Source organism: Melozone crissalis, unplaced genomic scaffold (genome assembly GCF_028551555.1).
Source record: "Melozone crissalis strain CALT ecotype California unplaced genomic scaffold, PUWL_Pcris_2 ptg000045l_1, whole genome shotgun sequence".
Classification (NCBI taxonomy): Eukaryota; Metazoa; Chordata; class Aves; order Passeriformes; family Passerellidae; genus Melozone; species Melozone crissalis.
The window spans coordinates 5,248,727-5,267,861 of record NW_026535823.1 but is presented as its reverse complement, the minus strand read 5'-3'; the positions used below and the strand labels follow the sequence as shown (position 1 = coordinate 5,267,861).

The window sequence follows — 19,135 nt, the reverse complement described above, 5'->3', positions numbered from 1 at the left end:
TCCCAAAAGCTTCTGCAGAGGGGTCCCTTGGGTGCCAAGGCTTTGTTGAGTTGTGTGCCTCCTGGCACTGCAGGGATGCTGACAGCTCAGGGAGCTCTTTGCAGGTGGCTCCGCACCTTCCTTGGGCACTCAGTGGTGCTGGAAATCTTCCCTGCTGAGCTTCTGGGGCCAGGTTTGCTCTGCAAAATAAACCCGGGTGTGGTAATGTCCTGGGTTGACTATATAGTGCTTTTATGATATAAAAAGCATCTCCCAAATTTACCCTGAACCAGAGCAAATACGTTTAGGGATGAGCCAAGGTGCAGCCTGAGTGTGCAAGGCTGGGGATCCACCCCAAGGGGCTGCAGGATGTGGGCAAACCCTGAGGGATCTGCTCTGCTCTGCAGAGGGCTGGCTCATGTGGAGGAGTGGTTTTGGCTTGAAGGTGTCAGTGCTTTGGCTCAAGGATGTTTTTGGAGGAAATGTGCCAGATTTATGTCTTTGTGTCTTCGTGCTTCCTCAATAAATTCTGGAGTGGTTTGGGTGGGAAGGGACCTTAAAGGTCATCTTAGTCTGGCACCCCCCGCCATGGGGTGTAGGGGGATAGAACATAAGTAAATAAAGGAAGTGTAGAATGTAATCTTACCCCCTAAAGAGTTGCAGCTGAGTTAATTATTAAGGATTAGGAGCAGGCCTGATTTTACCAGTCTACAGCTGTAGCCAATAAGAAGAATGTTATAAAAGAGTGGATTGGTTGGTTGAGGGGGACTGGAGTCAGTTGGCTGCTGTGGGGATGAGGAAGAGTCAGTGCCTAGAGGAGGTGCCTACGAGAAACATCAAGGAGGTAGGAAACTCTGGCAATATGGAACCCTTGCAATATAATGACAATAGAACTCCTGCACTACAGTGACAACAATGGAGGGACACCTTCCACCAGACCAGGTTGCTCAAAGTGGCTTTGAACGCTTCCAGGGCATTCACAAGCAGGGCAGGAGGGAAGAACAAGGTTCTGGACACGAGGCCTGCTTTCCTCCCTGTAGGCCTGCTGGACATGTTGCCTCACAGCAAGAAGGACTATTACAGACCATTTGCCTTCACCTGCTCTCCAGGACCCATGGAAGTGTTCAAGGCCTGGCTGGAGCACCCTGGAGTCCCTGCACATGCCACAGGGGCTGGAACAAGATCATCTTTAAGGTCCCTCCCAGCCCAAACCATTTTTTGAGCCTTGACCATTCAATGGGCCCCAGTGCAGTGATGAGCTGGGTGCCACCTGCAGCAGGGGTGAAAATCTGAGCATTGCCTGGGGAGGGTGACAGGGCTGTGGGGCAGAGCCTGTGAGCAGCTCTTGGAGAGGCCATAAACTCAGTACTGGCAGCCGGTGCTTTAGGGGAAGCCTTGGTTTCTCTGGAGGTGCCTGGTCCTGGCTGCAGTACTGACCCTGTGCCAGGGACTCTCCCTGACATGGGGGATCCCATCTGGGTGCTCAGAGACTTTGAGCACCCCCTGTTTTCAGCTTGGGACCCTTTTAGACTGTCCAGCCCATTTCAGGCAGAAGGAAGGGTGTAAAACCCAGGAACACACGCGTGCAGTATTCCCAAATGGTGTTTCTGTGCTGCTGTGAGAGAGTTTTGATGCACCTCAGGCAGATCCACAGACCCTGGAGGAAGACACTGGTCTTTTGGGGTCCCCTGGATGGAGGAGGAATTGAGAATCTGACTCCATGTTCTTAGAAGGCTAATTTATTATGATATGATATGATATATTATAACTATACTAAAGAATAGAGAAAGGATACAGACAGAAGGTTTAACAAGATAATAATGAAAAACTTGTGACTCTCTCTAGAGCCTTGACACAGCTGGCTGTTATTGGTCATTAAGTTAAAACAATTCCCATTAAACCAATCAAACAATGACCAGTTGACCAAAAGATGAAAACTTGTGACTCTTTCCAGAGTCCTGACACAGCTTGGCCCTGATTGGCCAATGAGTCAAAATAATTCACACCAGAACCCAATGAAACAATTTCCAAACACATTCCCCATGAGCAAAACGCAGGAGAAGCAAATGAGATAAGAACTGTTTTCCTTTTTTTTGAGGCTTCCCAGCTTCCCAAGAGAAACACCCTGGGTAAACAATGTCCAAACCACATTCCTAAGCAGCAAAACACAGGAGAAGCAAATGAGATAATTATTGTTTTCATTTTTCTTTGAGGCTTCTCAGCTTCCCAGGAGAAGAAATCCTGGGCAAAGGGGATTTTTCCAGAAAATATGAATGTGACAGAAAGACTGGAGCCCTCACAAGTGGTTCAGCTGGCAGCTGACACACAAACAAGGTTCAAAGCAAGAAAATGACCTGGTTTAAACCCGGAATGTTGTATGGCAGTCATGTAGCAGTGCCAGTCTGGGGAGGGTGGAGGTGTCAGCCTGGTCCCTTTTGGGAGGGATGGATTTTGCTTGCTGCCACTTTGAGCTGTGCAGGTGGGGGCTGGGGGCCATGAGGGATGATTGTTTGCTTCTCCCCAGCTCAGACATGCTGCTGGTGCTCCCAGTGCTGCTGGCAGACAGCGGATGGCTGGCATGGGGAAAATCAGTGGTGTGAAGCTATTTAGGAAGGAGTGAGTGGGCACGGGGAGAGAGAGAGGGGGAGTGAGGCTCCAGAAATAGCCCTGGCGAGGGGCTGCAAGCCAATGGGCTCTGCTGGTGTCCAGTGTGGGGGTGGTGGCGAGCACAGGGCCGTGCTGGTCACCTGGGCAGTGCCAGGTGGCCGTGCCAGGCTGCAGGAGGAGCCCCTGGTGTGTGCAGGCTGGGTGGCACACGCCGCCAGTCTCACACCGCCGGGCCTCTGCCACCCTGGAGATGTCTCAGAGTTCCAGATGGCAGCTCCCTGGTGTAAAAAGAGCTCTGTGTGTGTGAGTGTGTGTGTGGCTGTGCAGGAGCCTCGTCTGGAGCCTCTCCAGAGCTGGAGAGGGATGGATGGGGGGCCAGCAGCGAGCAGTGTCAGGGGGTGGTGTTTGCAAATGTGGTGAAGTCCAGGCTCCAAGGGCACGTGCTGCTGCAAAAGGGCTGATTCTGTGGTGGATTTAGGAACTGATTGAGCTGTGGAGCATCATTTCAGCAGGGAGATGGGGCTGATCAGTGGAGCAGTCAGCTTGGGTCAGAGCCAAGCTCTTTCTAGCTCCATGCCTGTCCTGGCTGCTCAGCCAGGGCTGTGGAGAATGTTGGGCTGGACTGATGCATGTCTTATACAAAGACGAAATGGGATGTGCATTGCTCTTTTCCTGCTGGACCTTCCCAGGCTCCAGCTTTCAGCAGCACCAAGCTTGGAGATTGGGGCTAGGCTGTTATTTCTGCCCTCCTGTGCTCCACGAATTCGTCTCATCCTAAATTTCAGCTCCTTTGCACCGTGCTCAAGTGTCCCACAAAGCATCTCCCTGTCTGAAAGGTTGCTGTGGCAGGAATTATTCTGAGAAACGTGCTTCAGAGGGATGGAACAGCGGAGAGGGAATAATGGCACAAAGAGGAGAAGGAGGGAAGGCAGGCACGGCTCGGCGGCAGCGATGGCAGCGGGCGGATGAAAGGAGGGAAAGCAGTGCTGGGTGAGCTCTTGTTGGGAGAAAAAACACTCAGAAAGAGGGAGCCCAAGGATAAATCAGTGGCTCTAGTCCAAAGGGAGGTGCTGGAGCTGCTGGCTGTGAGGAATCAAGGCAGGTGAGGGGTGATCAGCACTGCTGGGGCAGGATTGGCATTGGGGCTGGGGCTGAGCTGTGCTGCTGGAGGGAGAAGAGGCCACTGCTGGTGGCTGGGGTCCAGCTGGTTGTATCTGAGAGAGCAGTGCCTCCACATGCTGAGCTTCATGCCTGTCTTCTTGTCCAGATGGCTTCCAGAAGCACAGACCCTTCACTTGGCACCTCAGCAAAGCATCAGGGCTCGTGGCCAGGCTGGCTCAGACACTCTGCAGGGTCCAGCCTTTGGCAGACAAGAGGAATCCCTCAGCCAGGCTTTCCTCAGGGATTTGGTGGTGTCCCCTGAGCAGGAGAGGGGCCCCTGGGACTCCCTGGGAGTGTGTGTGCATTGAGTAGGAGGTGAGAGCTCTGTGCTTGCTGAGGCAGGTTATTAGTCCTGGTGGAAGAAGCAGGATTGCTGAAATGTTCTTTTTAGCTCCACAATAACATTTATTTGTTTTGTTCCTGTCTCCCCAAGTGTGGGAGAAGCTGGGCTCAGAGGATGAGCTCTGGGGGTGTGTGGCAGCTTGGAGTGGCTGAGGATGGCAGGAACAGGGAAGGATGAGCAAGGGGAGGGGTTGGTCCAGACCATTGGCCCTAAGCAGCAAAATATCCTGGGACATGCTTTCCCAGCCTCTAGGGAAGCTGGTTGCTTGCTAAAGGATCCTCAGGGCCTGATTTCAGCATGTGTGATGTTGCCAGGACAAGAAATCACTTTTTAATGTCCATTTATCCCAAGCTAGGATAAGGCAAATCCACTCTGTTCTCTGTGGTATAGAGCAAAAGCAAAAGGAAAACATGCTTTTCCTCCTTTAGGGTGGAATCAGGAAGGTTTTGGTCTGTTTGCCAGGGATTTAGGGCTCTGCTCTGTCCTGCTTGTGGCTGCAGCTGCTGGTGAGGACCCTGCAGTGGAGGATGCACAGCACCTGCTCTCCATGGAATTCTGGAGTGGTTTGGGTTGGAAGGAACCTTAGAGATCATCTTGGTCCAGCCCCATGGGACGCCTTCCATGAGACCAAGATGCTCGAAGTGGCTTTGAACACTTCCAGGGATGGGGAATTCACAACTTCTCTGGGTAACCTGTGTCTCACCACCCTCACCAGGAGGAATTTCTTCCCCCTGGCATGGCAGCCCAGACTTATCCTTTATCCCCTTCCCTTCCTCACTGCGCAATTTGTGCAAGAGACTCTCTTCGTTTTTGCACAAACAACGAGACCTTTCCAGCAAATCTTTGTGCATAATGGGAGCAGGATTGAAGGAAGAATAAAGCCTGCTGTCGCTCACCCTCGTGGCATCCCTTTGTTTCCCCCTCTCAGGGGTGCTGTGACTCCTTTTGCCAGGAATCTGCTGTTTCCAGGATGGAGTAATTACCTGTGCAGGTCTATTAAGCACTGACACACTTTGTGGTTCGTGAGTCACCTCAGCCAAGGCTCTGTTGGAAATCAGAGCTTGTTTTCAGTGCCTTTGCCAGGTTAAACATTGATTTCGTGGCCACGGGATGCTGCCATCCAAGCTGGGTGTCCTTGCTGCCCCATCCCAGCTCCTGGCTCAGGCAGGTGTTTTTTGGGGAAGCCATCAGTGTTTTTTGGGGAAGCCAGGGCGCTGGTGATGCCTGGGGTGCAGCAGGTGTGGGAATCCACAAAATCAGAGGGTTTTGGGAAAGCTGCAAAAGGCAGGCCTCAGAGACAGCAGAGCTGTGATTAGACCTGAGCAGTAGCTAGGAGATTGGTCAGCAGAAAAATTATTCAAAAAGTAGAAAAGCGAGGACAAATAGAACAATGGTCTGTGTATTAACGCTTGTCTAGAATAACTCTCTAAGCTACAGAAAAGTTTATCTAGCAAGATATTAGGAAGTTTGAAGCTTAATAATAGAGCTCTGTGCCTTGTGTTTTAAGGCTTACAAGCAGGTATTGTATTCAAAATAAAAAAGCATTGTTTAACCAAAGGTACGTGTGCTTATTATAGTGCTTGGATAGAACTACTGTCAATGTGCTTTTGCTTTGTGTGATTGGTTAAGAAACTTTTAAAGTGAGTTGTAACATTGAGTTCTTGGTCTGCTGCCTGGGCTGTGAGCTGGTGGCATCTTCCCATTGTCATTTCCTTCTCCATCCACATCAGATCCTCTGTATGTCTGTGGTTTAAGCTGACCTGGTGTCCCCCAGCAGCAGCAGTGCCCTGCTCTCAGCTCCACCTCATTCCAGGTGGAGGGAGCCAGGGCTGGCTGCTTTTTGCCAGCAGAGCTTCCCAGAGGCTGCTCTATTTATTTATTTTTAAAAGCATTTTCTGTCATTGTTGCACAGCAACTTTAACACACCCTGGCTGGTTGGGGGCAGCTCCTGCTCCTCTCTGTGGCTTGGCAATTCTTCAGCTGCTTTAGGGCTCAGGGGGATGGGGACTGATGCTGAGCTCTGATGTGCTGTGGGCTCTCTTGTTCCCCCTGAAATGTGCCAGCTCAGGCTGAGTTACCAGGCTTGGCAGCACTGCTTCCCATATTCCCATTCCCTGGGTGTGGGAGCAGCTGAGGTGTGATGTGCACAGTCAGTGCTGCTGTGCACTGTCAGGAAAATTAACCCACAAACAGCAGAGATTTGTGTCCAAAAAGGAGACAGAGGAGTCCTTTTACTTTATTCCAATAAAGGGAGAGGCCATGGAGCATTCCCCTGGGGAGTCTCCAATTTTTGGAGGACGCAGCCTCCTTTTTATCCCAATTTCCCAGCTGCATTTCCCTTCTCTCTTTCCCCATTTCTGAGGGACTTGAGAGGTTCAGACTTCCCAAAACACCTGATACCAGAGATTTCCCTCTAATGTACAACCCTCCCTTTCAATTTTTAATTCTTACTGAATTTAGGGGGTTTTCCCCATTTCTGAGGTACTTGAGAGGTACAGACTTCCCAGAATGCCTGATTCCAAAGATTTCCCTCTAATGTATAACCCTCCCTTTTCATTTTTAATTCTTACAGAATTTAGGTTTTTTTTTTTTCTTCCCCATTGTTTCTTTCATCTCTCAATGTCTAATTTCGTTTATCAGCAAACCTGAAGTTTATTTGTAAAAGCAAATCTCTTTTTTTCCATTCATCAATCAGTGGAATCCTTCCCATTGTTTCCCATTTCTCTCCCAGTGCTGGTTTTATCCACCAGCAGACCCACAGCTTGTTTGTAAAGACAAATTCCACTATTTACTGCTGGTATCACTAAAAATAAAAGTAGATTCATGCTGATCTTGGGGTGATGGGGCTCTGTCCATGATCACCTGCATCCACACACTCTTGGATCACCAAAGATCCATGGAATGGTGGGCTGGGCTGTGCAGATGCCACTCTCCCTGTGCCTGTGGCTGGGCAAGGGGACAGTTTGGGGCTGTTCCCATACCTGTGCTGTGCCTGAGCTGTGCCGTGCCTTGGGGCACAACAGGGAGCAGAGGTGTGTCACAGACATCTTTTATGGAAAATCCTTTCCTTAGGATTTTTCCTCCTGAGAAGCTGGGAGGCCTCAGGAACAAAATGTAAACATTGATTATCTGCTGCTGTGGAATGCAACAGTGGATCTGTGATTGGTCTCATGCAGTTGTTTCTAATTAATGGCCAATCACAGTCAGCTGGCTCAGACTCTGAGACACAAGCTTTTGTTATCATTCTTTCTTTTTCTATTCTTAGCTTAGCCAGCCTTCTGAGATGAAACCTTTTCTTCTATTATTTTAGTATAGTTTTAAGATAATATATATCATAAATAACACATCAAGCCTTCTGAAACATGGAGTCAGATCCTCATCTCTTCCCTCATCCTCGGACCCCTGCGAACACGGTCACACAGGAGCACTGCTCTGCCTTTCCAAAGGGGAATCTCCTCCTGGTGGGAGTGGAGGGAGAAGGGCAGCACGGTTCCATAGGGGTGACAGCTGAGCTAATTCCTGGAGGGTGGCCTGGAAATTCTCTCCAGGAGCCCTGGCTCTGCCCTTCTTTGGAAAGCGAGCTCCTGCCCATGCTTGGCGCTGCTGGGCTCTGGATGCTGCTGCTGCTCAGATCCCTCTGCAATTCCCATCCTGGATTATTCCTGTTGCCAAGCTTCATTCCTGCTGTTTGCAGAGCTGCTCCCACTGGAGCAATCCCCTTGCCTCCTGGGTGGAAGAGCTTGTACATGGAACACTGAACTGTGCTAGGCGTCGTCCCATCTCCCCCGTTCCTGCCCGCGGTGGATGGCACAAACCCCCTCAGGTCTGTCTGTCTGTCTGTCTGTCTGCCTCCCTCTGCTCTCTGGGGGTTTGGGATGCTGGTGTGGAGCTGGAATTGGGAGTGGCAGGGTGTAGGTGTGGTGGATGTGTGATGAGCTGCAGGCAGAGGGGTTGGGATGAGGCTGCCCTCAAAGGTGGTGTTGGAAGAGCTTTGGGTTGTCAGGATGGGTGTTCCTGATAGTGAAAGAATTCAAAATCATGAAATTTGGAGAGCTAGAAAGAAAGTCAGGCTTAGTAGACCCTGGGAAATGTTAGACCTTGTATTTGCTGGATCCTGTGAAACTGCACCTCTGAAGGCAGTATATGATAAATGATATAATTGTTAGATGTGATTAGATGCCATTATTGCTTAAAGAATCATAAGAAACTATGTTAGGAGTTTGAGGGGGATCATGAGAAACCCCCATGCTTGGATGAAATCAATGTATACAATAGAACAATGTAAGTTTAATCATTAATATGTGAGTTATATAACAATAGAATATAAAAACATGTTTGGCCCAAAACTATGTCAGAGTCAGATTTGGGTCTGTGTACCCCTGGCACCCAGAGCTCTCAATGAAAGCACCTGCATGTAATCATTCTGTGGTTATGTGTTCCTGAATACTCACATTTTCAATCTCTGTGCCTGGTTCTGCCCCTGTGCCAGGCCACACAGCCCCATCTCTCCCTGCCACTGCAGCAGGGATGTGCCTGCCCATGCTCTGAGAGCATCCTTGGGGCTGGGTTTGCTGTTTCCTGGGCACAGGGTCCTGCTCTCCAGCAGTCTCTGTCTCTCCTGGCTCTCTGTGCTGAGTTCCTTGATGTGCATTTATATAAATAGTTGGTGGTGTTGTGTTGCAGACAACTTTTATGGAAAATCCTTTCCTTAGGATTTTTCCTCCTGAGAAGCTGGGAGGCCTCAGGAACAAAATGTAAACAATGGTTATCTGCTGCTGTGGAATGCAACAGGTGCATCTGTGATTAGTCTTATGTTGGATGTTTGTAATTAATGGCCAATCACAGTCAGCTGACTCGGACAGAGAGCTGAGCTACAAACTTTTATCATTCTTTACTATTCTATTCTTGGCTAGCCTCCTGATGAAACCTTTTCTTCTATTCTTTTAGTATAGTTTTAATGTAATATATATGATAAAATAATAAATCAAGCCTTCTGAAACATGGAGTCAGATCCTCGTCTCTTCCCTCACCCAAGACCCCCTGTGAACACGGTCACAGTGTTGTTTAACAGTTGCTGTTAAAGGAGGGATGAGATGGTTTCGTGTTTTGTTTCTCCTAAAGCTGATCCCCTGAGATTGGGCTCTGTGCTCGGGCTCCTGTGCTCGGGGCTGTGCCCCCCAAGGTGAGCCCTCAGCCTGGGGGCTCGCTGCCCTTGGAGCTGCTCCTGCCTGGGCTGGGGGCCTGAGCAGCAGCCTGGGCTCAGCTCAGCCTTTCCTGGGCAGCACAAGTGGTGCTGAGCCTGGGGAGTGGGCTCTGCTGCTGTGACAGCCCTGGCCTGGCAGAACGAAAGCTGTTCCCCAGACAAAAGGTTCTCTCATTGCTGTTGAGGCTTCTCCTGGCCTGGAGCAGCTCCTGGGTGTTCTGAGCTCTGCTCTTTGCTCCTTCTGATCTATGCAGGTGTTCCAGGGCTCTTTGTTGTGTTGTTTTGCTGTCGCTGTGGCCCAAAAATAAGCGTGTAATATACCAGTGGGTGATGAGAAAATGATGGTTTTTGAGCCAAATGGCCTTTCTTTGATTCCACCATGTCCCTCTGCCGTCAATACATCAGTATGTGTGATGCTGCCTTTCCTGACTCTCCCATTTTGGTACATTTGACCCGATCCATTCATCCACACCTTTTGCTGTGTGTAGGACTAAATCTGTGCAAGAAACCTCTGCCTGTAAATGTCTTTCCCTCTCCCTTTTCCCTCTCCCTTTTCCCTCTCCCTTTTTCCTCTCCCTTTTCCCTCTCCCTTTCCTCCCTTCTTCCCCACCTCATTTAAACCCCTCTGTTACTGGTGTCCAAATCTCCCAAGCCTGGGAATGCAGCCCCAGCTCTCAGTGAGTCTCCAGGGATGCTGGGAGCAGCTCTTACCCAGCAGAACCACTGCAAATCTGCCAATGCTGGGGGGGTTTCATCCCACAAACTTTCCCCCAGCATCAAATGACTAAAAATATCCCCCTCCCCAGCTGGCACTGCTCTGAAACAGAGCCCCAGATGGGCTGGAGCCCCCCAGAGCTGCCCCAGGCAGGGCTCACCCAGCCCAGCATCCATGGCAGTGCCAGGGGAAGTGCACGTGGCAGGAGAGGAAAAGGCCACGAGGATGAATCAGCCTCTCTCACAGCCCATCTGTCTCTGTTTGGAAGGGCCCCACGCTGAAATTCTTCCTCTGAGCTCTGCTTTTCCACCCTGCCTGCCTGAGCTCCCCTTCCCCCCTGGAGGTAATTAGCAGGGACTGGTGATTAGCAGCTCAGGGCAAGCAGGCTCGGTGGAGGGAGGCTCTGCGTTGTCCACAAGTGTCCCCTGAGCTGGGGGCAGCAGGCCAGCATCCCTGTGAACCAGGAAAGGTAGGACCAGGCCAGGGTCAGGTCCCAGCCTGTGAGCTCCAGCCAAGCTCCTGTGGGATGGTGGGGAATCCTTGACTTGGGTCATCCCCAAGGTGTTTGGGTGCAGCATCCTAGATGCTCTTGTTAGGTAAATTGACCCACAAACACCAGAGATTTATGTCCAAAAAGGAGACAGAGGAGTCCTTTTACTTTATTCCAATAAAGGGAGAGGCCATGGGGTTTCTCCAATTTTTGGAGAATTCAGCCTCCTTTTTATCCCAATTTCCCAGCCACATTTCCCTTCTCTCTTTCCCCATTGGCTGAGGTACATGAGAGGTTCAGACTCCCTGATACTCCTGATACCAAAGATTTCCCTCTAATATATAACCCTCCCTTTTCATTTTTAATTCTTATGGAATTTAGGGTTTTTTTTCCTTCCCCATTGCTTCTTTCATCTCTCAATGTCTAATCCCGTTTATCAGCAAACCTAAAGTTTATTTGTAAAAGCAAATCTCTCTTTTTCCATTCATCAATCAGTGGAATCCTTCCCATTGTTTCTTTTCTCTCCCAGAGCTGGTTTTATCTCCCAGCAGCCCCACAGCCTGTTTGTAAAGACGAATCCCTCATTCCTCTCACTCTCATACAGATTTATATTATGTGTATATATAGCTAGTACCATACACATTTCTCATACATACATATACTTAACAGCTTCTTGCACTGATGCTGCTGTCAAAACCATCCTGCAAATCCTCAGGGAAGGCTGCTGAGCCACGTTTGGAGGGCCTGTGGGATACAGCAGAGCCAGGATTTGTCCATCCTGCCCTCTCTGGGAAGGGATCTCTTCCTCCCTGCTCTCCAGGGCGCTGCTGGAGCTCAGCACAGCGTTTAAACCTTTTGCTTTAACTCCGGGGTTTTTGGTCAAAGTTGTTCAGCTAATGGAAGCAAAGAGCTCACACAGCTTTGCCCCGAGTGCTGAGTGTGGTGATTATGGTAATCCACCTTTCACTTGGCTAAAGGCTTGATTGCTGCCCTTGGAACACAAACACAGCACTGAAAAACCCTACAAGGAATTTCCTCCTGCTGCTGCTGCCAACCTGCTCCTCCCTGCGGCTCTCTATTAGTTAATCAGCTGCCAGAGGGGGGAAAAATGAGCCATGGTGTGAGATCTCTGGGTCTCCTGCCTGCTGGGGTTGAGATAACAGGTTGAGATAACAGGGTTGGGTCCCTTGAGGGTGCTGTAGGGAGGATCTGTGTGTGCTGCTTCCATCACTTGTGCTCCTGTGCTTGAAAAGCATTTTCTCAGTGGGTTGTGGGGTGGGGATGCTGATTTTGTGCCCCATTTCAGCCCACACTGTTGCACCAGTGGGGCCAGAGCTGCTCTGTGTTTGGCTGTGTAAGGAGGAAGGGAAGGAAGGAAGGAAATGAAATGAAATGGAAGGAATGGAAAGGAAATGGAAGGAAGGAAATTAAATGGAAGGAAATGGAAGGAAGGAAATAAAATGGAAGGAAGGAAGGAAATGAAAGGAAATGAAATTGAAGGAAGGAAGGAAAGGAAATGAAAGGAAATGGAAGGAAGGAAATGAAATTAAATGAAGGAAAGAAATGAAGGAAATGAAAAGAAATGCACAAGTGCCAATGTTGTTTTTGGTAGTTGAATATCTCCTCCCTAATTCAGTTTGGCCATTATCAGTGCCCTGTGGCCATGGTTTTACCCAGATGATTCCTCTGCAGCAGGAGCTAACAGTAATTTTCCTGACTTTTATTGCTTTTAGAGTGAAGTTTGGGAGGTGAGAGCTTCTAGAGGCTTCACTTTAATGTGTTGGAAGCCTTTTATCACAGTGCAGTGATTCCTTGGGTCTGTATCAAACACCGACCAGCTGGGCAGTGACATCCCTGTCCCTGTGGCAGGGGCTGGGAAACAACCTGTGGGACCACAGAGGGGGTAAATACATGTGGATATGCTGTTTTGCTGTGCTGTTTTTAACCCCTAATTGTCATTAGTGGAGGTGTGAAGTCATTTTCTGCCTGGCTGTTAGCAGGGAGCTGTGACAATCTGGGTTAATCCCCAGGAAAGGGCTGGTCTGCAGCTGCAAGGCCTCAGAGGCACTGAAACATGAAGGGAGCCTAGAATAAAAATGGAGAGGAATTATTTATGAGGGCTGGAGTGACAGGACAAAGGGGAATGGCTTCACACTGGCAGAGCAGGTTTAGGTTAAATATCAGGAGAAAATTCTGCCCTGTGAGGCCCTGGCACAGGTTGTCCAGAGAAGCTGTGGCTGCCCCATCCCTGAAAGTATCCAAGGTTGGATGGGGGTTGGAACAGCCTGGGATAGTGGAAAGTATCCCTGCCTTTGTCAGGGGAACTGGAACAAGATGAATTTAAAGTTTTTTCCCATCCCTGGCCATTTTGTGACACACACACGCAGAGTTCTGTGTTATTCAGAAAATCCAGGCTGGAGGCAGGGCTGCTGGCTGGCTCCTGGCTCTGGCCATGCCCCTTTCCAGCACGGTTCCCACCAGCAGGGTCAGGGCTGGCATTTAAATGCCAGAAACCAAATTACATGAGCCAATGTGGTGTTTTTCCCATTAATTCAGATCCTGGGTAAAAATAAAATGTTTGTTTTCAGTGTGTGAGGAAGGGTCCAAAGGCCAGAAGAGGTGCCCTGGTGCCAGCTGCTCTGTACCTGGCATGTGGCATCCCTCGTTAGCGTGAAACCTCGTCAGCTTTCCTTAACAAAATGTTCTGGCATCCTCCCTTCTCTCCTTGTCACTTCTCCAGAGGGAACGTGGCTTGTTCTGCTGGCAGCATGAGCCCTGTTTGCTTGGGGGAGGCAGAGCTAATTATTTCTGTTTGTTTCCTCCAACTTTCTCAGGGTTTTGTTTGAGGGCTCTGCATGAGCTTTCCCTCTTGCCCCCAAGCCTGGGACTCAGCTGGAGTGGGAGATGCCCTGGGAATGTCTGTGGGGATGCTGGACCTGCCCTTGGGATTTATCCTCATTTGCTCTTGGCTAATTGTCCTCAGGCATGCCTGAAACCTGGAGTGTTCACGCTTGGTGTGCACGAAATCCTCCTGTCCTTGCCAGGGAAATGTTTAGGGAAGGAACAGGGCTAATGGCTGTTTAAAATAAGTATAAAAAAAACCCAAAACAAACAGAAGCTGAACCAAAAAAAAAAAAAACCAACAAAAAACAAACAAACAAACAAAAAAAAAACCCAAAAAAGCTCACCAACCACAGGAAAAAGAAAACCAAAAAAGCCCCCTTAAACCCAAGGAAACTGGAGTTAAACTTTAAGAGGGGAGGGTTGAGAATGAGCAGAGCAATATGAAAAGGAAAAGCAGAAGCTGGTGGAAATGAGATATGATGAAGGTGTCCAGAACTGACTTGAAGAAGTAATTAATGCTCCTAAAAAAAGTCGCATGGGTAAGCAAAGTAGTGGAGTGGAGGATCCGTTTATAGCTCTCAGTGGGAGCAGCCAAACTCCTCTTATCAATGTGCTAATTAATTTGCTGAGGCTCTTGCTGGCAGTTGCCTTCTTCCTTCTGGAGAGCTTGCCAAGGGCTGAGTGCCCCTTGGGCTGGACTGGTTTAAATCTGAGGGTGGCTTTGGATGACTTCTATTTACCGGGCATCACCTGGAGGAAATGGGATGTTCCCCAGGGCCCTCCATCTCTTCCCCTCGTGAGGAATGGCAGGTTTATTTTCACTAGGATTGCTGTTGTCCCCTCAGCTACTGTTAATTTTTACCCCCTATATTTAATTTATTTTTGCTTCTGGTGGATATGTGGTGCTCCCCAGCCTTTATCCCATCCTCTCTTCTCACCTCCCTGTTTGTTCTGGAGGTATCTCCAAATGGGAAGGGGTTAGATGATGATGTGCTCAGCTTGCTGCATGACTGGGGGATTTAAACCCTCCTTTTCCTTGTTTTCTCCAGCATTAGGGATGGAGTTAGGAAGGGAGCAATGGCCTTGGCTGCCTGCTGCTTTCTCTCATCCCGTTTTTCACCTTCATCGTGGGTAAATGCTGGACGGGGAATTTCTGGGACTGCCAAATCAAAGCCTTTCCTGCCTCAATAAGAGGCTGAACAGAGCTTTTCCAACATGAAAATAAAGCATTTCTCCATGGCTTTGGGTGCAGTCTTGGCCATGAGCATCTCCTGCCTGTAGGGCATCCCCTGCTTTGCTTGGCCAAGGATCACTGGCTCTGAGTGGTGCTCCTAGCTCTGTTCCCCTGTCTCTGGCTCCCTTGTGCAACTCCCAGCTCAAAGCCAGGCTGGTATTTCCCCATCCAGCCTCCTGAAATTCTGTTTCTCTCCTTGGATGTCCTTGAGTGTGGGGCCGGAGGAGAATCTGGATGCTCCAGCCAGGGGTGTCCCATAGAGGAAAACCAACCAAATGGAAGGATTGATTGTTTGGTGTGGTTTGATCCATGTGTTCCCAAACCCTTTTTCCCATCTCATCCAGCTGTGCTGCTCCAAGGAGGGCTGACTGCTGGGTCAGGGAGCTGCAGGTTCAAGAGGCTCAGTTGGGAAGGATGAGGGAGGCAGGAGCTGCTGCCCTGTGGCTGTAGGACACGAAATAAAATGATGCAGACACTGAAACTTGCAAGGTGAAAAGAAGAGAAGATTAATTTCTGACTTCAACATTTATAGATTTCCAAAAGTGGCAGTGGATTGGAGGGTGACAGTGCTACCTCTCCAATGACACTGGGCAAATTATCAGACTATTAAATTTCTCTTCTTCCAGAAAAGAATGTAAAATAATAATTATTTGCATAAAACTGTGTGAGAAGGTTTGTTACAAGGATGTAAACATCAGAAAACTTAGAAGAACAGGATGACACTGCCCCTTGCCCTAACCTTGGGCATCCAGTGATGTGTGTCCTGCTGTGAGAGGGTCCAGCCCCATAAACCAAGGGGAAATGGGACTTTTGGCTTGTGGGGGATCAAAACCAGCAAACCCCAGCCCAACAAACTAATGAGAAACAGGACTTTTGGTTGATGTGGGGGGAATGGAGGGAATCATGGGGGACAACTAGCAAACCCCAACCAAGGGGAAATGGGACTTTTGGTTGATGTGGGACAAAACCAGCAAACCCCAGCCCAACAAACCAAGGAGAAATGGGACTTTTTGTTGATGTGGAAGGAATAGAGGGAATTGTTGGGCAAAACCAGTAAACCCCAACCAAGGGGAAATGGGACTTTTGGTTGATGTGGGAGGAATTGAGGGAATCATGGGGCAAAACCAGCAAACCCCAGCCTGACAAACCAAGGAGAAATGGGACTTTTGGTTGATTTGGGAGGAATGGAGGGAATCATGGGGCAATGCCACTAACCCCAGCCCAACAAACCAAGGGAAAAAGGGACATTTGGTTGATGTGGGAGGAATGGAGGGAATTGTGGGGCAAAACCAGCAACCCCCTGAGGCTCCCTCTGTGCTGTTCCCTTGCAGAGTGATGATCCCCAGCAGCAGCAGCCATAGCCATGCTGGGATTCGGGACGTGCTCCATGGGCGCCCCGGCGAGGGCGGCTGAGCTGGATGCCGCCTCGTCCCGCTGCATCCTGGCCCTGCCCGAGGAGGAGACGTGGCGCCAGCACCGCCTGGGGCTGATGCAGAACACCCATTCCTGCAACCTGCTGGAGCCCCAGAGCCTGGCCCAGGCCCTGGTGTCGCGCGCCGCCTCCTTGGATGCGCTGTGCGAGTCGCGCTGCCGCGATGGCGAGGTGGAACCGGGGCTGGCCCAGCTGGTGGCCGTGAGCCCCGAGGTGATCAAGCGCCGGCGAGGAGGGCTCATCGAGCAGAGGGACATCATCAAGGCCCACGAGGCACACAAGATGCAGAGCACGCCCCAGGCGCGGAGGAAGGAGTGGGAGTAAGTACTGGAGAGCCTCTTGTGGCGTTCGCGTTCTTGGAAAAATTCCTTTGCTCACGGTTTTTCTCCTGGGAAGCTGAGAGGTCTCAGAAAAAAGGAAAACAACTCTTGTCTCATTTTCTTCTCCTGTGTTGTGCTTGTGCGGAATGTGTTTGGAGATTTTTTTACCCACAGGTGATTGTTCCATTGGATTCTGCTGTGAGTTGTTTTGGCTCTTTGGCCAATCAGGGCCAAGCTGTGTCGAGACTCTGGAAAGAGTCACATGTCAGGATCTCTAGCTAGGCAGAATGACCCCAAGAAAAGTTGGAAAGTCTCTTTTCCTAGCCTGACACTTGAAGGAGGAGTCAGAGCTCTTCATTTCTCAGTCTCGAGGTTGTTTATTGTATCCTATCTATAAAAAATTTTCTCCTGTCCTGCTGAGGTCCGTCCAGGACAGTTCCAAGCACTCTGCCTGCCCCCAGGGCGGTGTTATGTCTTTATGCTAAAAACTGCGTGTACAATATTTACAATTACTTTCCAATACCTATCACCTATGTTAGACAGTGAGCTTCTACTCTAAACCAATCCAGAAGTGCCAACATCACAGCAGAAGATGGAGGCCAAGAAGGAGAAAGGCTGGATATGCCCAGTTCCCCCCATCTTGCCTCCTGAACCCCCATACCAAAAGCTCTAAAATCTACTTTTCCACCCTGTGATAACTTCACTAATATTCTATTTAAGCTGTTGTAGCCTGCTGATCTTCATACAAGGTTGGTAATTTGCTCCACGGGTCATAATCAAACCCACAGGGGCATTTTGGGCTCTGTGCCAGGGTCTCTGAGCCCCCTGGCAGGGGTCTGAGCTGCTCAGGACAACCAGAGAGATGTCCTGGGTCCTGACAGTTGCAAGTTTTCATTATTATCTTTTTAGCATTCTGTAAGTATCCTTTCTGTATTCTTTAGTATAGTTTAGTTTAGTATTCTTTCAGATAATATAGTATCATAAAAGGATAAATTAACCTTCTAAAGACACGAAGTCAAATGCATCATTCCTGCCCTTGTCGGGGCATCCCTACAAATGCAATGGCCCCAGCCCAGATGGGCAGCTGGGGGGACTGGGAGCCTTCCCTGTCCTGTGTGGGGCTGCTGGGAGGGTCTGGGGGTGTCCTCTTGGCTCCCTGTGGAGCTAGCTGGGCTCCATCTCCTGGCTCTGAGCTGGAGGGTGGCATCCCATGGGAATGGTGTGTCCTCAGACTGTGGGGTGGCAGGTAAAAGTTGGAAACTCTCTGTTTAGGAAGTCCTCCAGGCAGTTTCCCTTGGCTGTATCTGGGTATTTAGATAATGTTTGGAGTTGTTGCCTTTCTGCTTTTTCTGTGGCTTGACCCAGCTATGAGGGGATTATCTGTAGATATGGTGGTTGGGGACATTTTTTGTGGGATTTGGAAGTGCTGAGCCAAGGGTTGGACATGATCTTAGAGGCTTTTTCCATGATTTGTATTCAATTCTAAAAGGTGCCCAAGTCTTCCTGAATCAGAGCAAGCTGGGACATTAACAAACTTGAGAAAACAAGAGCTAGAACCCACAGGTTAATTTATTATTTTCCTTTAATTAATTTATTCTCATGCTTTGCCTTGGTGCTGTGAGAAAAGCCCAGCTCCAAGTCCCGGATTGGGCTCTCTCACCCTATGCTCAGAGTATGGCAAGGCTGTGGCCATGTACTTCAGTCCCACGTAGAAATAACATAATATTAATAATAAAAAATATTATTATTTTATATTTTAAATTAAAATAATAAAAATTACAGTTAAATTATAATCAAAATGACAATCACTATTATAATAGTGATATTAATTCTATAGAAACATTATTATTATTATTATTATTATTATTATTATTATTAATAATAATAATAATAATAATAATAATAATAATAATATTTTTTTTTTTTAACTTCCCCTCCCTGTGCCTGCCCAGGAATCAGCAAGACAGCCTGGGATAAGCTGTTGCAGCACATCCTCCTCCACTACTCCTCCACTATCACTGGTCTGGAGCAGTTCCCTGCCTCCAGAAGCTGATTTGGGAAACAATGTTTAATAGAACACCCAAAGGAGACGGGAGCCCCCAAATTAATTAGATGTGGCACGTTGCATTGGCAGGATCTAGGTCAGTGCTCTGCTCGTGTGAGGCTGGTAGGGTTTCCTTGGGATGGTTTCCATGATAAAACCACTTGTGATAAGGCTGAGGCCGCTCCTGCTTTTATTTGGAGAGCAGCCCATGGCTGGGGCTGGGCTCTCCCTGGCCCTGCTCATCCCTCTGTGCCCAGGGAACCTCCTGGCTTTGCAGGGAAATAATAAATTGCCATCTGGGCTCGGCAGGTGCTCAGTGCCTCGTTATCTTGTGCAGCCCCCTGGGGGTGCCAGATTAATAAATCATGGCGGGGCAGGAAGCTGAGGGGTGGCCTCGTTAATTGTCGGCTCGCTAATTAGCAGCCTGCAGCTCCACAGCTCTGCTTGGTGGCAGGGACGTGGGGCTGGAGCTCTTCCTGCTCCTGCTGCTGGGGTGTGCCCACCTTTGGCTGCCCTCAGTTGCTCCATCCAGCAAGACAATATTTAAAAACAAAGCCCAAAACACCCAATATTTCTGTTTTTAACCCAGTGGGAATGCTCAGTGTGGTTTAAGAGGATGCTTCCCCAGGCTGGAAGGGTCCTGGCTTTGCATTTCCCAGCTCCTGGGTGGTTGGGTTTGTTATTTCATCCCATTTTGTGATGGTTTTCTGGAAGTCTGTGATGCTGGGGAGGACAATGGGCTCTGGCCCTTGGGCTTTGCACC

General features: G+C 49.3%; 1 protein-coding gene across 3 annotated transcripts in view; it reads left to right on the top strand.

Annotated features, from left to right (window-relative positions):
* CACNA1E (calcium voltage-gated channel subunit alpha1 E) overlaps positions 1 to 19,135 on the top strand; it is a 151,508-nt gene that overhangs the window by 11,225 nt on the left and 121,148 nt on the right. For all 3 annotated transcript variants that reach the window (XM_054286294.1, XM_054286296.1, XM_054286295.1), the window contains exon 2: positions 15,908 to 16,328. In XM_054286294.1, coding sequence (XP_054142269.1) covers positions 15,940 to 16,328 — 389 coding nt within the window. In that variant the 5' untranslated portion in view covers positions 15,908 to 15,939. The remainder of the gene's footprint in view (positions 1 to 15,907; positions 16,329 to 19,135) is intronic.